At 43.2% G+C, this 16,956-nt stretch overlaps 5 protein-coding genes across 5 annotated transcripts; 4 read left to right on the top strand and 1 right to left on the bottom strand.

The window, feature by feature from the left end:
* Window positions 1-66: 66 nt before the first annotated feature.
* LOC111595055 (phosphoglucomutase-2-like) lies at window positions 67-2,480 on the top strand. The gene is made up of 4 exons (XM_023308607.2): window positions 67-540; window positions 600-701; window positions 766-1,042; window positions 1,109-2,480. Exons 1-4 carry the CDS (start codon window positions 179-181, stop codon window positions 2,459-2,461), a joined length of 2,094 nt encoding a protein of 697 aa, XP_023164375.1. The 5' UTR covers window positions 67-178; the 3' UTR covers window positions 2,462-2,480.
* A 300-nt stretch (window positions 2,481-2,780) lies between these two features.
* Window positions 2,781-3,437, top strand: LOC111594877. The gene has a single exon (XM_023308366.2). It carries the CDS (start codon window positions 2,781-2,783, stop codon window positions 3,435-3,437), a length of 657 nt encoding a protein of 218 aa, XP_023164134.1.
* A 161-nt stretch (window positions 3,438-3,598) lies between these two features.
* LOC111595061 (bromodomain testis-specific protein) lies at window positions 3,599-4,502 on the top strand. The gene has a single exon (XM_023308619.2). It carries the CDS (start codon window positions 3,705-3,707, stop codon window positions 4,485-4,487), a length of 783 nt encoding a protein of 260 aa, XP_023164387.1. The 5' UTR covers window positions 3,599-3,704; the 3' UTR covers window positions 4,488-4,502.
* Window positions 4,495-7,125, bottom strand: LOC111595054. Its single transcript, XM_023308591.2, has 2 exons — window positions 4,843-7,125; window positions 4,495-4,777 (listed from the first exon to the last, which is right to left on the bottom strand). The coding sequence occupies exons 1-2, from the start codon at window positions 7,033-7,035 to the stop codon at window positions 4,541-4,543; spliced, it is 2,430 nt and encodes an 809-aa protein (XP_023164359.2). The 5' UTR covers window positions 7,036-7,125; the 3' UTR covers window positions 4,495-4,540.
* Window positions 7,126-11,903: 4,778 nt separating this feature from the next.
* Window positions 11,904-12,927, top strand: LOC111593716. The gene has a single exon (XM_023306687.2). The coding sequence runs from the start codon at window positions 12,004-12,006 to the stop codon at window positions 12,913-12,915; it is 912 nt and encodes a 303-aa protein (XP_023162455.2). The 5' UTR covers window positions 11,904-12,003; the 3' UTR covers window positions 12,916-12,927.
* Window positions 12,928-16,956: the final 4,029 nt, after the last annotated feature.

Raw genomic sequence — 16,956 nt, 5'->3', positions numbered from 1 at the left:
GATGTGGCTGTTATATTAGTGAATTAAAGTTGAATTGGCTGTGCTTTTGGTTTCGTTTTGTGTTTTCCTTGATTATGAAATTTATAGTTTATTCATCACTGAAAGATCTCATCAATACATGTCAAAATTGTTAAAGGTTTAATTTTTGAAATAATATCTAATTTTGTAATGTTAGAAAATGGGTTTCTTCTTTGACGCGCTTACCGAGAGATTTTCTTCGAAATTCTCATCCAATTGGTCTCGACTCTTGACCAAACCCATAGTTAGCGCCAGGCAGTGTGAGATGCAGCAGAAACAAAGATTACTTTCAGCTGTTGTAGGCAAGAAACACTTGCAAGATATAATTTGTAAGCAACTTCTGCAGATACCGACTCCAAAGTTCCAAACGATTGGCCGAAGGCCGAGCGGTACTACAAGTCTCTACTGTAATTCTGGCGATAGAGTGCTAGATGCTCGAATCAGTAATTGGATGGAATGGGATAAAAACCCACAAACCAAAGCTCAAATCATTGGAGCCATCAAGCAAGAAGATTGGGAAACGTAAGTTTTGAAGTTAAAAGTAGAAAATCATTAATAGTCCTCACTTTATATACATCCAGGCTTCAGCATTGCATGGGCAATCGCATGAAATTTGGTGTTGAGGGCTTACGAGCCCCCATGCGAGCTGGTTTCAATGCTATGAACGAGCTGGTTGTCATACAGTAAGTTTACCCACATAGTTCTTGGCAATAGAATTTAGCGAAAGAATCAATTTGTACTTTGAAGGACCGCTCAAGGAATCTGTGCTTACCTAAAGCAGGAATATCCCGATGAAAGCATCTGGTCGGAGAAAGGTATTGTTATTGGATACGATGCTCGCTACAATAGTCAACTCTTTGCACAATTGTCGTCGATTGTGTTTTTGAACAACAAATTTCGCGTATATCTATTTGGGAATTTTGTTCCCACACCCTTTGTGCCATTCACAATTTCGGAGCTCGGCTGTTTGGCAGGCATAATGGTCACAGGGTCCCATTACCCCAAGAATTTTAACGGATATAAAGTATGTCTCCATGTGTCGCCTTTAGTTGGATATTGTTACTTATTTTGGTCCTTCTCTGGCCTGCAGGTTTATTGGACAAACGGAGCACAAATCACAACACCTCACACTACGGGTATTCAGCGCTGTATTCTAAAGAATTTGAAACCTAAGAAAGATTCATGGAATCAGCATGTTTTGTGTTCCAATGACTTGTTGAGTAATCCGTTTGAAGAAATTCTAGTGGCTTATTTTCAGTCGCTGAAGTCGCAGCTAATCACTCCGTTTCTAGAGGTCCCTCAAAAATATCCCTTGGATCACATTTACACGGCGATGAATGGCGTCGGCTATCCATTTGTTAAATTGGCCTTTAGCACCAATGACTTCGGACCAGTTATACCTCTGGCAAATCAAGTCAGTCCCGATCCAGAATTCCCAAGCACACCTGTGCTGCGAGTTTCAGTGGCCTCGGCTGAGCGACAGGCAACGCTCAAGAAAGCCGACATCATCTTGGCCAACGATCCGGATGCCGGTTGTTTTGCTGCGGCCGAAGTAGTCAGAAGAAAATATAAGGTCTTTAATTTCAACGAGCTGGGTGCCCTCTTCGGCTGGTGGGCGTTAGAGACTTATGTGATGCGCGAGGAAGATCCAGATGTATCCAATTGCGTGATGATCGCCAGCAATGTTAGCTCAAAAATATTGAAGTCGATGGCGGAAGTCGAGGGGTTCACGTTTCTTGAGACCCTCAGCGGCTTCAACTGGATCGGCAACAAGGTGGCTGAAGAGCAAAACAACGGAAGAGATGTGCTCTTCGCATTCGATGAATTGTTTGGCTTTATGCTATCCGCAAAAGTGCTCGATAGGGATGGTATAAGTGCCGCGGCTCACTTGGCCTCAATGGCATCCTATCTGCGATCAGAAAGGAACATAAAATTGCAGGATAAATTGAACGAAATATACAACAATTATGGATATCACACAAGCAAAGTGTCCCAACACTTGTTTCATAATCGGCGGACTGTTAATCAAATCTTCCATCGTCTGCGCACATTCGACAATGGCCAGAAGAATACATATCCAACGAGCATCATGGACGGTGAATTTCAGATCGTAAGTGTGCGAGATCTGAAAACTGGCTATGACAGTGGCGAAAACGATAAACAAGCGGATCTACCGTCAAGTAAAGCTAACGAAATGATAACGTTTACATTCAGTAATGGATTTGTGATAACACTGCGTGCTAGTAAAACTGAGCCCATGATAACGTATTATGCCGAAATTTGTGGACAGCCGGAGAATAAAATGTGGAGTGAGTTAACGTGCACGCTTGAACAAATGGTGAGGGCTGTTGTAAACGAGTTTTATGAACCCGAAAAAAATGGACTTCGTTCTTCGAAGCCAGACCCCGGGAATTTAAGCAAAGTTTGTATGTATGCGGTGTGATTTGGATCAGTTGAACAACTCTAACATTACTATTTCAATCGCAAATAAATTTTGGTGTTGTTACGTTAGCCGTATTTAACAGAACTAGTTACGTCTCTGTCCTTTTAACGAAGTAGGTTAGCTCATATTTACATTGTCAATTCAAAATTTAATTTCGAAATCGATTGAAATAAACTTTGAGGACGAAATGTGTACGAAATTGTTGCGTAATTGGTCTGGAGTGGAGCGAAATGTCGCTGTGACGTGTGAAACGTTGAATGCTTACCACCTTCAGCAGAGGCACTTTATATTGCCCCCCAGACCGGAGCCGTTTAAGGTAATGGTGAATAGCAAAGTGGTTGTACCCCAGATTGTCTTCAAGTACAGCCCGTTCAAGTACTACATGAGTAAGCTGCGTATGTGGAAGCTCAGATGGACGTGGGATCGCAGCTTTAAGGAGCGCGACTTTGTGGAGGAGTCCAAGAAGGCAGCTGTCTCGCTGACCGATATAATACGTATGCGTGATATGAAAAATATTGACAAGTTTTCGACCTCAAACGTGTACTATCAAATGGCTACCGAATCCGTTAACTTTCCACACAAATCCTTTTCGCAATTGTTGCGATTCCGCAAGCAGGACATACGTCAGGCAGTTCCCATCAATGTGCATCTGCATGATATACTGGGACTGCGGTATGCACTCATCGATGTTGTTTTTGTTGGATTGCGTCATGTGGCCGACTGCGAGACGAGTTCGGATCTTGAGATAATGAAAAATGCGCTTATTGAAATGGAGCCGGAGCTAAAGCCACAGCTAGAAGATCCCGGTTGCCAATTGCCCTATGTTTTCGTTGAACTTTTTATGCGATTCAGGCGAAACTATTCGAATGCTGAACAAATTTCTGGAGCAGAGTTGCAAAACCACACAAACCGTTGGCTGGTCTCCGTATACAAAATTTGCAGATTCAATATATTCACCGTGCCTCCTGCTATATAATCGAAAAACAAGTGTTTAGTTATACATTGATATGTTCATATATATATATACATATATATATATCCCTATTTAGTAAATATAAAATGATCAACCAGAAGAATATTAACCTAGTTCTTTCGTGCTAATTACGTGAGTCAGCTGAACTGAACAAGTTCACGCGCATCAAATGAACCGTAGGCGCTTTACGTCAAACGACAAAATTCGATAGACTCCGAATTTTGAGTTAGTCACAGAAATTATTGATTTATAATATCTGATTTTTGCAGCATGCTGGCCTTAGCTAACCGGAACAAGCCGACACCGGAGATCAGCGCCTGCAAGGCCATAATCAGAAACATGTTCTCCAAGAAATACAAGGGCCTGGCCTGGATATTCTACGAGCCCGTTGATGCCGATTTGCTGGCTTTGTACGACTATCATCAGATCGTGAAGGAGCCCATGGATTTGTCGACCGTCAAGTATCGCCTCAACTCGAACTTCTATGCAAATGCCGCTGACTTTGCACGCGATGTACGCCTAATATTTTACAATGCCTACGTGTATACGTGTCCCGGTCATTTGTGCTATGACATGGCCAAGAAACTGCAGCTAATTTTTGAGGATATGTATGCTAAGGTGCCGCTGCACAATAGCTCGAATGACAGCTGCCGTTGGTCGGACTCCTCTTCGGAGCAGGACAGTGACGATCATGACGGATGCAGCAGCTCGTCAACTCAGTCCAAGGACAGCAGCGTGGCTTATACCACGTTCAATACACAGCTGCGCCAGGAGGACGTGTTCAACGAGTGGAAGGAGGAGCACGAGCTGCCAATGTCCACCGAAGAGGACCTGGAATTGCATATAAGAGTGCAGCAGTTGGATGGCGTCATGCTGTTGAACGTCATACACATGATACGCCAAATGGAGGGCATGAATTTTGGGTATGCCAACAAGGAAATCGAGTTCGACGTGCGCAACCTCAAGACGAACACAAAACGCTCCATCTTGGCCTACATGGCCAGCAGGGGTATAACCGGCAAGCGGGTCTCTCGCGTAAAGAAAAACTACTAATTTAATATTGATTGTTAACCATATTGTTAATAAATGTCTGAGAATTAAAGTGTCTAGGTGTTATGGGTTTCCTTGTAATGATCGCGGAAGCGCCGTATGTTCCTATACTCGCCGTTCCACACCTTGTTGCGCATGATATCCCGAGTATTGGACGACATGTATGCATAGAAGGTTTGCCTTGGCGGTCCGCCACGGCACAAGTAATTGCCCATGGCATACCAGCAGGCACCCATGTGGGTCATGTACAAATCGTTCAGTTGGTTGTAGTACTTCAATCGCACCTTTGCGGCCTGCAAACGGATTAGAAGGATGAGCGGGGGCTTCGCAAGAGCGACGACTCATTGCATTTACTTACCAGGGCCTTGGCTTGATTGCGGAAGGCAAAGGTCTCCTTGCTCTTCGGAAGCTTGTCCATGCCCATTAAGTCTGCCTGTGGCGGGCTGGATTGCAGCATGGTAATCAGCTCAAATATTTTCACCGACTCTTGTATGTTCTTCTGGATCTCCTCTTCGGTATATTGCTTGCCATAGCGTCGTTTTATCCATTCTTGGAGGACGGGCAGCTTGTAAGCATCGGGAAGGGAGGCCAGGACGTAGCGTTGATTTTTTTGCAGCAGATCCAGCCCATCCTGAAGCATACGATTCATGAGCTGCGCGTCATCTGGATCGAATTTCTTGATATTATATTTAAGCTCCGCTTGATCCGATGTCCTACTTTTCTCCATTTCCTCCTGAGCTTTCATTTCGGCGCGTTTTACATTGACACCCTTCAACCAAATATCCTTGGCGCAGCGCACCACAGCGTCAACAATATCGGCCCTGTAGTTCTCATGGCTGCGATTGCTGTGTTCACTGGTGTCACCTATGGAGGCGCAGCTGTCTGTTAAACGGACGCTGTTGATCTCCATCTCTAGATTTTCCGCATCTTCGTCGGATGTGACGGATGGCTTATGGCATATGGGAGCAGGACTTTCATCGCCCCAATCTAGGGCATGCACGAAGGCCTTGGCGATCACCTTCTTGATGTCTCGCGGCTTTTCTTGCCCAGACTGGAATATGCGCTTGTACTTGAATTGGTAGGGCTTGTGATCGGAGGGTGCCACGAAAAATGACTTCTTGGTCTGTTTGCCCTGAAAGCGTACTTCCACGGAGGACTCCTTCCGATTCTTTCTCAGCCTCTTTAATTTGCTATCATCCACCATGAAGGATATGCGCTGCTGGCTCTTGCCCTTTGGCGCAAAGCACGATGGCGGCTCATTTTCAGGTATCCAATTTACGTTGATACCAGATTTTGGACATGGCTCCGTTTCAGCTTCAAAATCGATTGACTCTTTGCGCAAGCCACCGCCTGTCAGCCGCTTGCCAACACACATCTCAGTTGCTTCAGTGTGTGCTAAATGCAGGTTCTCCCCAATTAAGGCACGGCCTTTTTGATCATGGGGCTTAGCTACGGGAAAATCAACACGTTGCTCCTGGCACAGCACGCAGTCATTCTTTGCTATCGTGTGCACCGTTGTGCTCTCAAGCTTCAGCGCGTATCGCTTCATGCAATCGTCAATGTCATGTTCAAGCTGGGCTACAATACGCTTTTCTCGCATCTTGCGGTAGGGCAGGGTCACATCCATCAATTCTAGACAACGATTTCGAGCCATCACCGTCATTTCGTCTTTGAGTAGCTGCGTTTGGTCAAGTGCAAATTTGTGATAAGTGCACATCTGCGGCTCATCTATATCGGTACTTAGAGCTCTTTCTAATGCGGCGGCAGCCCTGCGGCTAAACCTGGCCTTGCGCTCGAGATATTTAATGTGATTGAGTTGATTGAAATACTTGTCAACCGCTTCACCCACAGTAGTTTTAACCAGTCGACCCACAGGATTCAAGTTGTATTCGGCGAACCACGGTGGCTCGGTATTTCTACCATAATTCGGTGGCTGATCCAAACGCCAGAACGGGAAGGTTGCAATCAAATTGGGTGGCTTACTTGTGTACTTAACAACGATCTCCTTGGGCCTCGGCTGACGTTGGAAGTAAGGAGTTTTGGGTGACTTTTCACTCTTTTTCTTTGGGCGTCCATCTGCCACCAGGGCCTTGGACGGTCTCGGCGTATTGTAGCTGCGATGCTGACGCTTCAAATCCAAATCACTCAACTGCGGCGGTGGCAAAATGCGATCTAACTCACGAAGGGTTGGCAGCAGATCGATTTTGCTCATTGCCATCAATAGCAGCCTCTCGTTGGTGGTGAACTCGCCATTCTTACGACAACTCATATAGTAGCCCTCGAGTATAAAGAAAAGAAAAGCTAAGTCGTTACCTCGACTCAATACCACCATAGTGCGGATCTTTTTCTTGGTGATGAGCGGACTTAGGCCCAGACGCATTAAGCTTTTCTCCACGCGAAAGCTAGTGCCTTGCTCGAAGTCATCGCGTAGATCGTTGCATAGCTCCAAGACGGTTCGCTCCTGATACTCTGATAAGCCCAAATACCATTTGGGTACATCGAGCTTCTTTTGGAATTCCTCCAACTTCTTTTGAACATTTAAGTGGCCCATCTTGTATGAAGTAGATACACATAATTTTGCGAACGGCCAATTTTTTAGTATATTTCTTCTAATAAGTTTTATTATACAAAATAAATATTTTGCCCGTATGTACTAAACACGGACTACTGGAAGAGAAACTTTATTTTCAAAGCTAGTTAAGCCCTGACAACGAAATGCTTTGAGTTAAATTTCAATTTGGTTCCCATGGTCGGAATTTTTGTCCTGGTCATAAAATTCGAAGTGTGAATTGTGTTCCAAAATTTATTGATCCTGTTGATTGTCTACCATCAAAATGCCGTTACCCATTCGGGCAAAGATGTATGGGAAGTGCTGCATGGACGAGAAAACAGAGAGATTTACCCAAGTATGCAAGCCATTGGTATATAAGGCAGTCAATTCGGTTAGGTGTTGTGATTCCAATCCAATTATAAATTCAAAGAACGACGATCAAAAGTGCTTGAGTCAGCGCGTAGTGGTTAATAAGCGACGCAAATGGCCTATGATGAGAGCTAAGAGTAGTCAAACCATGGATAAGATTGCCGAAGATAAGATGACTCAGTTTCCAGATGTTGTACGTCAAGTCCAAGAGAAGGAATATATTGAATATGAAGTCATAAAGCCCTCTGGTTCGACGGAAACGGTATACAAGAAAGTAGTGTCTGATATCAAATATAATCATTTGAATAACGTTGAAGATATCAAAACACATCAGTATGTTAACAAACGCACTATTAATGCAGACAATACGCAAGTTTCGACGAAAAATATAGATTATGTAGAAAACAGCGTTGGTGGCAGAACCTACAAGAAAACAGAATCTGTGACTCAGTCTAAGGGCCGGGGAAAAGAAACCAGAAGACGCCAACTTGAATTTGTTTCATCGACACAACCACGCAATTCACGTCGAGCTTCTCGATCTTCAAATATTCCACGTGGGAGCACCAAATTGGGATACATCTTAAGACCTCCACCTGCAGGAGGTCAAGAAGCACCACATACTTTAAAGATTGCGGTAAAGGAGCAAAGAAGTGGAGGAGGAAAAGTGGAAAGTTTTCATAACAAACGCCAAAACAGAGCTGAGAGCACCGTACAGCGTCCAAGTAACCGTAAAAGTCAAGAGTCAAGTGAACATGAAATGGTAGAGGGACTTAAGCAAATGACTCCAAATAAAAGTGATCAACAATTGCAAACTTTACGCGTATCAAAAAATCTCATAAGAAGTAATAAACACAACTCGGAATTGAGTACAATAGAAGACGAAAAACTTACTGAAGGCGTGGCGACTGTTCCACGTAGATCAGATTTAAGAACCACGCAAAATAGGGACTCGAAATTAAGTGAGGAGAGACCTTCAAAAAAATCTGCGCTAGGCCGCCAATCCCAAGTTTCTTCCAAGAACGAGCCAGCAATTGATAGCAAAGCAGAAAACTCATCTACAAGAGACCAATCTTATGCTACTTCCAATGAAGATTTAACAGTCGATGAAGCAAATGGTCCACAAAAGTTATTTAACGCAGTTGAATCAGTTGTTTCCTTTACTGGCATCGTAACTAAATCTTCGACCTATGAACAGGAAGCTGCGATGCGTCAAAGTGCAGTAGGCACGAAAGATCTCCTTAGCGAATCGGAAGACTTCGTTCAAAATAAGCTCGACTTAAAGCCAACAGAGGAAAGCAAAGAATCGGTGTATAATTCGGGGCAAACAAAGATAAAAACTCACGTCTATAAAGAAACTGATGAAGAAAAATCCGATGCAGAAGGAAATCTCATTAAAATGATAAATATTGACTCCACGTCCGATACGGAAATAGTGGAACACAAGCCCGAAGCTGATGAATTCCCAATAGAAGATGCCGAAACCGAAGAAAGCGAGGAAGACGAATATCCCTACCCCAACAACCCAACAACCCCAACCCAACAACCCAACAACCCCAACTGTTTCCGACCGCAATGCACGAATGCTTACGGATATTGCTGTTCCTCCTATTGGCGAATGCGCAACATGCGTGGTTGCAACAACTACATGAACTATCCAGGATTACCGAACTGCAATGGACAGTGTTGCTCCTACAACTGCTGTTATTCCCGGCAACGTTAAAGACTTCGGTAACATCAGCAAATCACTAGCAGCAGCAACAATAGTCCGCATTTTCATAGCCTGAGCACACACAAAATAATAAATATTTGCTAAACGGCATTTGCATATTGTCCTGCTGAGAGCTTCATCCTTGGTGCGGATTACTTGCCCAATTCTCGCAGAGGAAAGCTATTCGGAATAATTTGCGGTTGGCCAGATTGTTAATATAAATAGCGATTAGCAAAGCCATAAACTTCTATGCACTTTCCAAATTAAATGTAATTCAGCAACAAAGCCCCAAAGTTTATTCAGATGCATAAATAGCTCTCGGCTTTTAGCAAATCCAAGTGCTTTACTTCCTCGTTGGTTAACATTGCCCAGCGGCTTCTGACCTGCAAGTAAAGATTATATGGATTTCAAGGCGGATGTGCTAACAATGCTAAGTAAAGTCGGTTTTGATTTGATATAAAATATATATGATTGGGAAGCAGCCTAACTAACTCTCTTCGTTTACCTGTTTTTTTTTTAAATTTCATAAATAAACTTGTTAAAATGCAGCCTGAATGTACAAATAAACTGAGCTCTAAACTAAAACTATTTACATTTTATTGAACGTATTTGTATACATGAATTGTGTTGATGATGGAAATTTGTTGCATATTTCTTATACATACATATGTTTACGATAATATCTTTGCTTGAAGCTTGCTAGCCGAGTTCTTGGCTAAGAGCTTGAGTGCATGGCCATTAAATGGTAACTGTATCTGGCTATTGTATCTTGCGGCAGGGGCAGGTGCGCCTGTTGTCTGTTGCCTATTTCCTAGTTTTGTCATAGGGAAATTGAGTATCTTCATTTGCGGATATTAAATGCCCTGCCCGCTTGGCAGCTGTCAGAGCGGCTCTGGGCACTGGGCACTGGGCACTGGGAGGCTGCAAAAAAGTGATAACAACTATGCAGACGAGATATATTTTGCAATTTAATTTTTTGTCCATTTCGATTGAACGCTCGGGTTTATTTTAGACAATGAAAGACTTATAGAACGGACAGCAAAGTCAAACGGAAGTTCACTTTTGGCCACTGAATATGGTTTGCGCCGCTTTCCAGCTACTCGTCTACTTAGCAGCCTGGCAGCCCGACAGCCCGGCAGTCGACAGCTGGCAGCCGGCAGCTGGCAGCTGGCAGTAACTGTTGTTGCCTTTTGATTTTATTTCGTTTCATGTTTTATTCACCACTTCCGCCGGAAATAGACATATGAGCGTGTGCGCTCACAGAGCGTATTAGGTGGCCAACAATATGCCTTTAGTTTCTGGCAGCTCGATGGGCTCGACTGGTAAACATTTGTTTTGCCCAACAAAGTAGAAACTGTTTTCGCAAACAAATCCCACATAAATGCTCAATTTATAACAAACCGGAAGTTAAACTTAATCAAGCGTACTTTTTGGCTTATTGTTTAGTCTGTGTTTTCCCTCTCTCTCACTCCCTTCCTCCCGCTCTCTCTTGCTCGCTCGCTCTCTCCTTGTCTGGCTGTCTATATCTCTTCTGCTCGTTGTCCCATCTGCTTTTCCGTATTTACTTAACATATTTTATTGCGATACTTTAGCTGCTCTATGATGGCTGTTTCGCTCTAGGGGGAGATTATATGGGGATTTGTATGGCACTGTGATTTCAGCAAAATATTTTCATTTTTGGAGCAGGAGCTGCATTGTATATCCTTCTTTTGGTTTATGCATTTATGTATGTCTGTGCTTCTCTAAGTACATTTTGGGCATAGTTTTACTGTTTGCAATTTATGTGATAAATTGTATTAGATTCAAACATGACAGTAAACATTTATGGCCAGACAATGCCAGTTCTTTTTTAGCTGCGATATAAAGGGAAGTTTATTGAAAATTTAATGAAAATTTAAGTGCTTGCTAAACCTGAGGATGTGCTACGAATGTATTGACAAATGTTTTATGCTTCCCCAAAGCAATTCGACTTCTATAGTTTGTCCATTGTTCCGCTTTATTAACTTAGCTGGGAACTACAGCATCCAACATTTGAAGCATGTAGCCGGCATGTGCATCCTTGTGCTTATTTAATAGTATATCTTCTTAGCATATTCCATTGAAAGTTGTGCAATAATTGAAATCGACATTAGACAGAATTACGTAGGTCGTATGCAAATTTGAGGGCAATTGCGAAGCAATTAACCCAAATGAAATAAGTTTGTAAACATGTCTTCGGGCGGTGGCAAGTGGGCGTGTCTGTCTGCTACTCGTTTGCCATTGTTTGTATTCAGTTAGTTAGAGCTCAAGAGAGCACACACCCACACAAACACACACACACCCACACACACACACATACACATACTTCAAGTAAACAGAATTAGACGGAAAGCAGGCGGAAAGGGGTTCTGTTACATGGAATGCAACTATGAATATAGACGCATCTTAAAAGTGGGCGGTGGACGGTGGGCGGTGATTGGTGTGCGGTTGGCGGTGGGCAGATGGGCGTTGGAAATGTTTTCCATTTGCTATTACGTTCGATAATTGTACATTGCCATTGCTGCATACGAATCAATGCTCACGAAAGTCCTTCGAGACTTCACGAGGCAGCATCAATCAGGCGGGCCACAGAGAAGGTGAATCGATTATCTACACGTTGCCACAATTAGAGCTCATTGTTGTTAAGCCGTATGGATGCATGCGTGTAGCTCAAACAAAGGGCAATTCCAGCAAGCCGACAATTTGTTAACCTGATTATGCCATTTATGTGATTGACTTCCAAAAAGAATCCGACCAGGCCTGTTGAAATACGTCAATTGATTCGAGATACGATTTTCAGTCATACTTTCTTTATTTAGGACATACGAGTAACGAAAATTCAAAAATAACGAATCTTAAAAGAGCATGGAAATATGTCGCTCAGGCCGCCAATGAGATTTGGATATGCCAGAATCAATTGTGCCCACGGCTTTCTTCAGCGGCATGGATTATTTCCTGCGATATCCCATTCAATGTTTCGGCCGAACTTGATCCAGCGACGATGTAAGGTCTCAGGTAACTCTGGCGCAACACATTCAGGCAAAGGCAAGTGGTCGCTGCATTTCAATTTCGAACGTCGGAACGAAGCTAAAGGAGATCGAGAGATTTCTCTGCCCTTGTTGATCTATATATACGGTCCTTGGAAGATGCTAAGGACAAAATGTAATATGTGGGCGCTGAAATTATTCTGGGATTGGGGATTTGCTGAACTCAAATTTGTGAACAATGCGAAACATGCCTTGGTGCTCATCACCAGGTTCATCGTGGAGCAACACGAGAGCCATATAAAGCGCTGCACGACACCCATGGGATATAAGCAAATCAAACATGATCTGATCAATTTTAACGACAATCACACTAAACTGCTGCTCTTTGACAAGCGACATATACTACGCGCCATTCCTCTTAAGATACAGCGCTTGCAGCACTACGATCATAAATTTGCTTTTATTGACATGGTCTTCCTGGCCTGTCGACGTACAAACGATTTTGCCACCAAGCAGGAAGTAGAGAGAATGCAAAAGCTTGTGGCTCAGTATACGGATACAACTCACGTATTTGTACCCAATCCCATTATATTTGCCGAATTTTTCGTACGCTTTCGAAGAGATTATTCGTTACCGTGCACTATTCATGCCGGACACTGGCTCATATCAACGTACAAAATTCTGCGTTTGGAAGTGCTTAACAATCATCCAGAGTTCAACGTTGGCGCGTGTGACTCCGGTTTCGTTGAAAGCAGTTATCCGCCATATCAGAAGACAACCCGCACAAAATTTCAATGAACTGTGCAAAACTATATGGAAATAAATTTTTTTTTTGAGTAATCCAAAGTGGGGAAGTGCACGATAATGAGCCTTGTTCCATGCACAAACGCCAGATGGCGCCAGTGGTCGACAAACAGCAAAGAACAACAACAACAAACAACAAAATAAAGTGAATAACAAGAAACTGTAAAGTGCAAGATGTGTTGCTGCACCAAGCCCCTGGCATGCCCCTTGAGCTAACTTTGTTTTGCTGTTGATGAGCCGGCGACGCAGTTCATGAATTTCTAATGTTAAATGCAGTGGGGGAAAAGACAGGTAAGCAGCGGGTAAGGCAGGTGCCAGCTTGATGGACATGTTAGCTCAATAAGGTAGCTAAGGGCTGCTACAGCGCCAAGTGGGCGCCAGCCAGGAACAACCACTGACTAGTTTGGTCTGCTTGTCTTCGCAATGATTCGTACATAATTTATTACTATAGACAGACGGCTAAAGCAGATACAAATAGTGCTACTACAGCTATATGAATAAGTATATATTTGGGTTGTAGTCTAGGCCACAGCTAAATTATATAAACTATAATTTAGCTGTGTAGTTAATAGAAATCCAGATTCCACTTTGGCATTGCAGCTATCACTTTTATCAGTCATAAACTTGGGACAATTATATAAATAGCTAGAAGATTTCTCTATGCTTGAAAGCAATTTGCTGGCAAGTCAAGTCAATATATCTCGGCATATCTTACATATCAACTGGCGCCAGTTATTTCAGCTGGCGAGAGAAAAATAGTTTGGTGCACACGAAGTCAACGCCAAGCCGTGTCGCTTATCGGAACACGTTTCACTGCCAGCCTGTCGATAAGTTGAATTTAGTATGCGTTAGCTGTGGGCCGCCCAGAGGGTGAGGGGTGTGCTAGCTAGTTGGACCACGTCTTCAGATCCTACTAGCTGCATTGTTTGAACTTTGTGCGATATGCTTTCTTTCGACACTTTGTGGCTGTGGTTGCTCCTCCAGCTGCTGCTGCATTTGAATTTAAAGCATGCAATTTTATGCTTTTAATTTTACGCTTAATAAATTTTGTGGCTTTGCACAGAGCAATTTACCCCAGGCAGCAGCTGGAAAGCAGACGATTTTCCTTCACCCACACAAGTAATAATGAATTTAAGCAGCGTAACAACTTTAATGAGCACTGAAAACACATTGAAAGGGCGTAAACTTGCTGCCTGCGATAACCATCTGCATTATCTTTAGGGTAAAATTAAACCCAACAAAACTCAACTTAAGATTCTATTGTGCGTAGTTAGAAATTGTGTATTGAAAGTATTTTGTGGCTTCTGCGGCTGCCACACAAAAAGGCAACTCTTCCAAGACAGCTAAGCTGCAATCCACACGCTTTCGTATCATACATCATTTGCTGTCAACTTCTTAAACTGAAAGCACTTGCCCAAAAAAATACAAAAAAAAATAGGGAAAGGACGCGACGGCGACAAGTTGGGCGTGTCGAAAAACTTGAAATTGTTTTCAAAATTGCAATGTCACGCTACCCGCAACGCCCGCAACACAATACAGCCACAAAGAAGGACTCGCATCAGCTCGCAAGTTTGGTGGTTAGGACCCAAACTTGGCATAACTGTAAGGATAGATCTATCTATCGGCCTGACGAACTTTCTATATCCTATGACAAATTTGAGTTGAGCCCAAGTTTGTCAATGCTTCATGAATATTAAAGAAAATAACTAGCAGTTATTACAAAGGGAACTTCGGGTTCAGCCCTTTGGCATAGTTGAAGTATCCCACGTTACAGTGCTCGTAGCTTACGTGGCGTATACTCTACCTGCAACACCCAGTCGATGCAAACATTTGATATGCGGGTTGCTGCAGTTGCAAGTGACAGTTGCTCATTTCCAACAATGAAACGAAAATATTTCAGGATACGACTCAAACTGACCGCTTTAATGGGCAACAGAAGAAAACAAACAGAAGACATTATTAACAGGACACTGGCAGCGCGAACTTGCCAGCATGCGCCTGTTGATGACAATGACTTTTTAAATTGTTTCAGGAAAGTGTCAGAGAGCTATGGTCAGAAAGTTTAGCAGCTGCTGGAAAATAAATGAGCCAAGTGTGTTGCCCAAAAATGAATGTGACCTGCTGTCCAATAGTTAGCAAAATGATGCTCATCATCATCATCATCATTATTATCATCATCCACATTGCTGCATGAGCGAGCGAGAATCCGACTTTATGACTTCATTTTGCCAGCTGCTTGCCCGCACTCGTTGCGGTCTTCACGCAGCTCAATTTGCAGGTGTGGTCGCCACACCGCAGACAGCGTTGTCACCGCTCTGACTGCAGCTGTAGTGCTGTTTGGGCTGTCTGGGCTCGTGTCCAGTCTGCATTTGATGCTGTCGCATCGACAATGCACAGACGCTATTAAATAGACATACGTTGCCTCTCATTGCGCCATTGAATTGCAAAGTGCTGCATGTCCAGGCTGTCCAGGCTGTCCGACACAGGTGTGTGCGTGTGTATGCCACATACGCCCCATTGGCTGGCTGTACTCATAATCAAAGTGCTTTGAACGAAAAGCTGTCTGACGCTTCAAGTAGCGCTCAACACTATGATTAAAGGCTCATTCGGCTCCTTTGATATGTGCAATTAATTGCACTTCTCTTGTGCGTTTCATAAAACTAAATTAAGCCCCTTTAATATGCGAAGAAAGCAGCAGCTTAAGCTGCAAAACATTCGAAAATTAAGCACACCCAAATCCCTAGTGGCATACGCAATTTACATACATAGCAAAAAGGATTTAGCTTTTTGTTGAAAAATATGAAAATAAATTAAATAAGAGCAGTGCAAGTGCTTCAAATTGCACTTTTAATCACTTTTAAAAATATAGAAAAAAATTAATAGATTTACAAATTGACCTAAATTCGTTATGACAGTAGGCAGCTATGGACTCTGCCCGCTTAATTCATGACAAAAATCAATAGGGGCCCTTAAACTTGGTCGACAATTAGAGACTATTGAAGTCTATATTTCAAAGTCTAAAAGCAAAGTTGCAACAATCAAACTTTATAATTACTTGCCGCATTGATGTGTATACCCTATACAGTGCGAGTCACTTGCGTATGTATGAGGCGCACTTCAAGGAGCTCACAGCTTCCCTCCCTTCTCCCTCCCTGGCAACAATGTGCGTGTGCATAAAACTTTTCCAGCACATGGGGTAAGTATGGTAAATATTTAAAAGAAAAGTTTGACTCGAGTGAAGAAAAAAAACACCAACAACAATAGCAACAGCTTCATGCAGTTGAAGAGCAGCTGATGGCGGAACCGAGGACTTAGCGAGACTTTCAAGAGTAATTGTGAAACAAATAATTTTCAATTTTTGGCTGCACTTCAGCCAAAAACTATGATACGCAGTGCATATTTAAGAGTAAGAAAAAAACGAACGCCTTTAAGAATTATTTTTAATGAGCACTCGTTTGGTTAAGAATAATTTATACGTTGCTTGATGAAAATTTACTTTCGTTTTAATTAGGAGCTGCGCCAAAGTGGAAAGTGTGAAGCGCTGCGCTGCGCCGTGCCTTGCCGTGCTGCGAGGGTGGGCGTGCAAAAAGACGAAAAATTAAATTAAAACACTTTCGTGCATTTAAGCAAATAAAGAGTGGCAGTCACGTGGGCGTACTGGCGTGGCAGCCCCCCTCCTCACACACACACACACACACGCACAGGCACACACCTGGTTGCACTTTGAGGTTATGTAGCAAAACGCATGCGGTTTTAAGCACGTGACGCGCGCAGCGGAGTTTTATTTTTTAATTAAGCTGTTTACATTAACTCGTAATGTCCTTGGTACGCTTTACCTTTATGCACTGCCGAGGTGCCAGCTTGTTTGTTTTTGGCTGCCGCAAGAAACGGCTCACCTTTTAACCTGTGTGTGTGTGGGAGGTGTGACTGTGTGTTTGTATTGCAACAAACTCGGCCCTAGACCAGGCTCGTCCGTTCGCCTTTGTGGGTCAAGTGAACAGCAGAGCCTTTGCTCTTGCACCTGTCGCCGGTACA

The sequence above is a fragment of the Drosophila hydei genome, unplaced genomic scaffold (assembly GCF_003285905.1).
Source record: "Drosophila hydei strain 15085-1641.00,03,60 unplaced genomic scaffold, DhydRS2 tig00000060-arrow-pilon, whole genome shotgun sequence".
Lineage (NCBI taxonomy): Eukaryota > Metazoa > Arthropoda > Insecta > Diptera > Drosophilidae > Drosophila > Drosophila hydei.
This window is presented reverse-complemented; position numbering and strand designations above follow the sequence as displayed.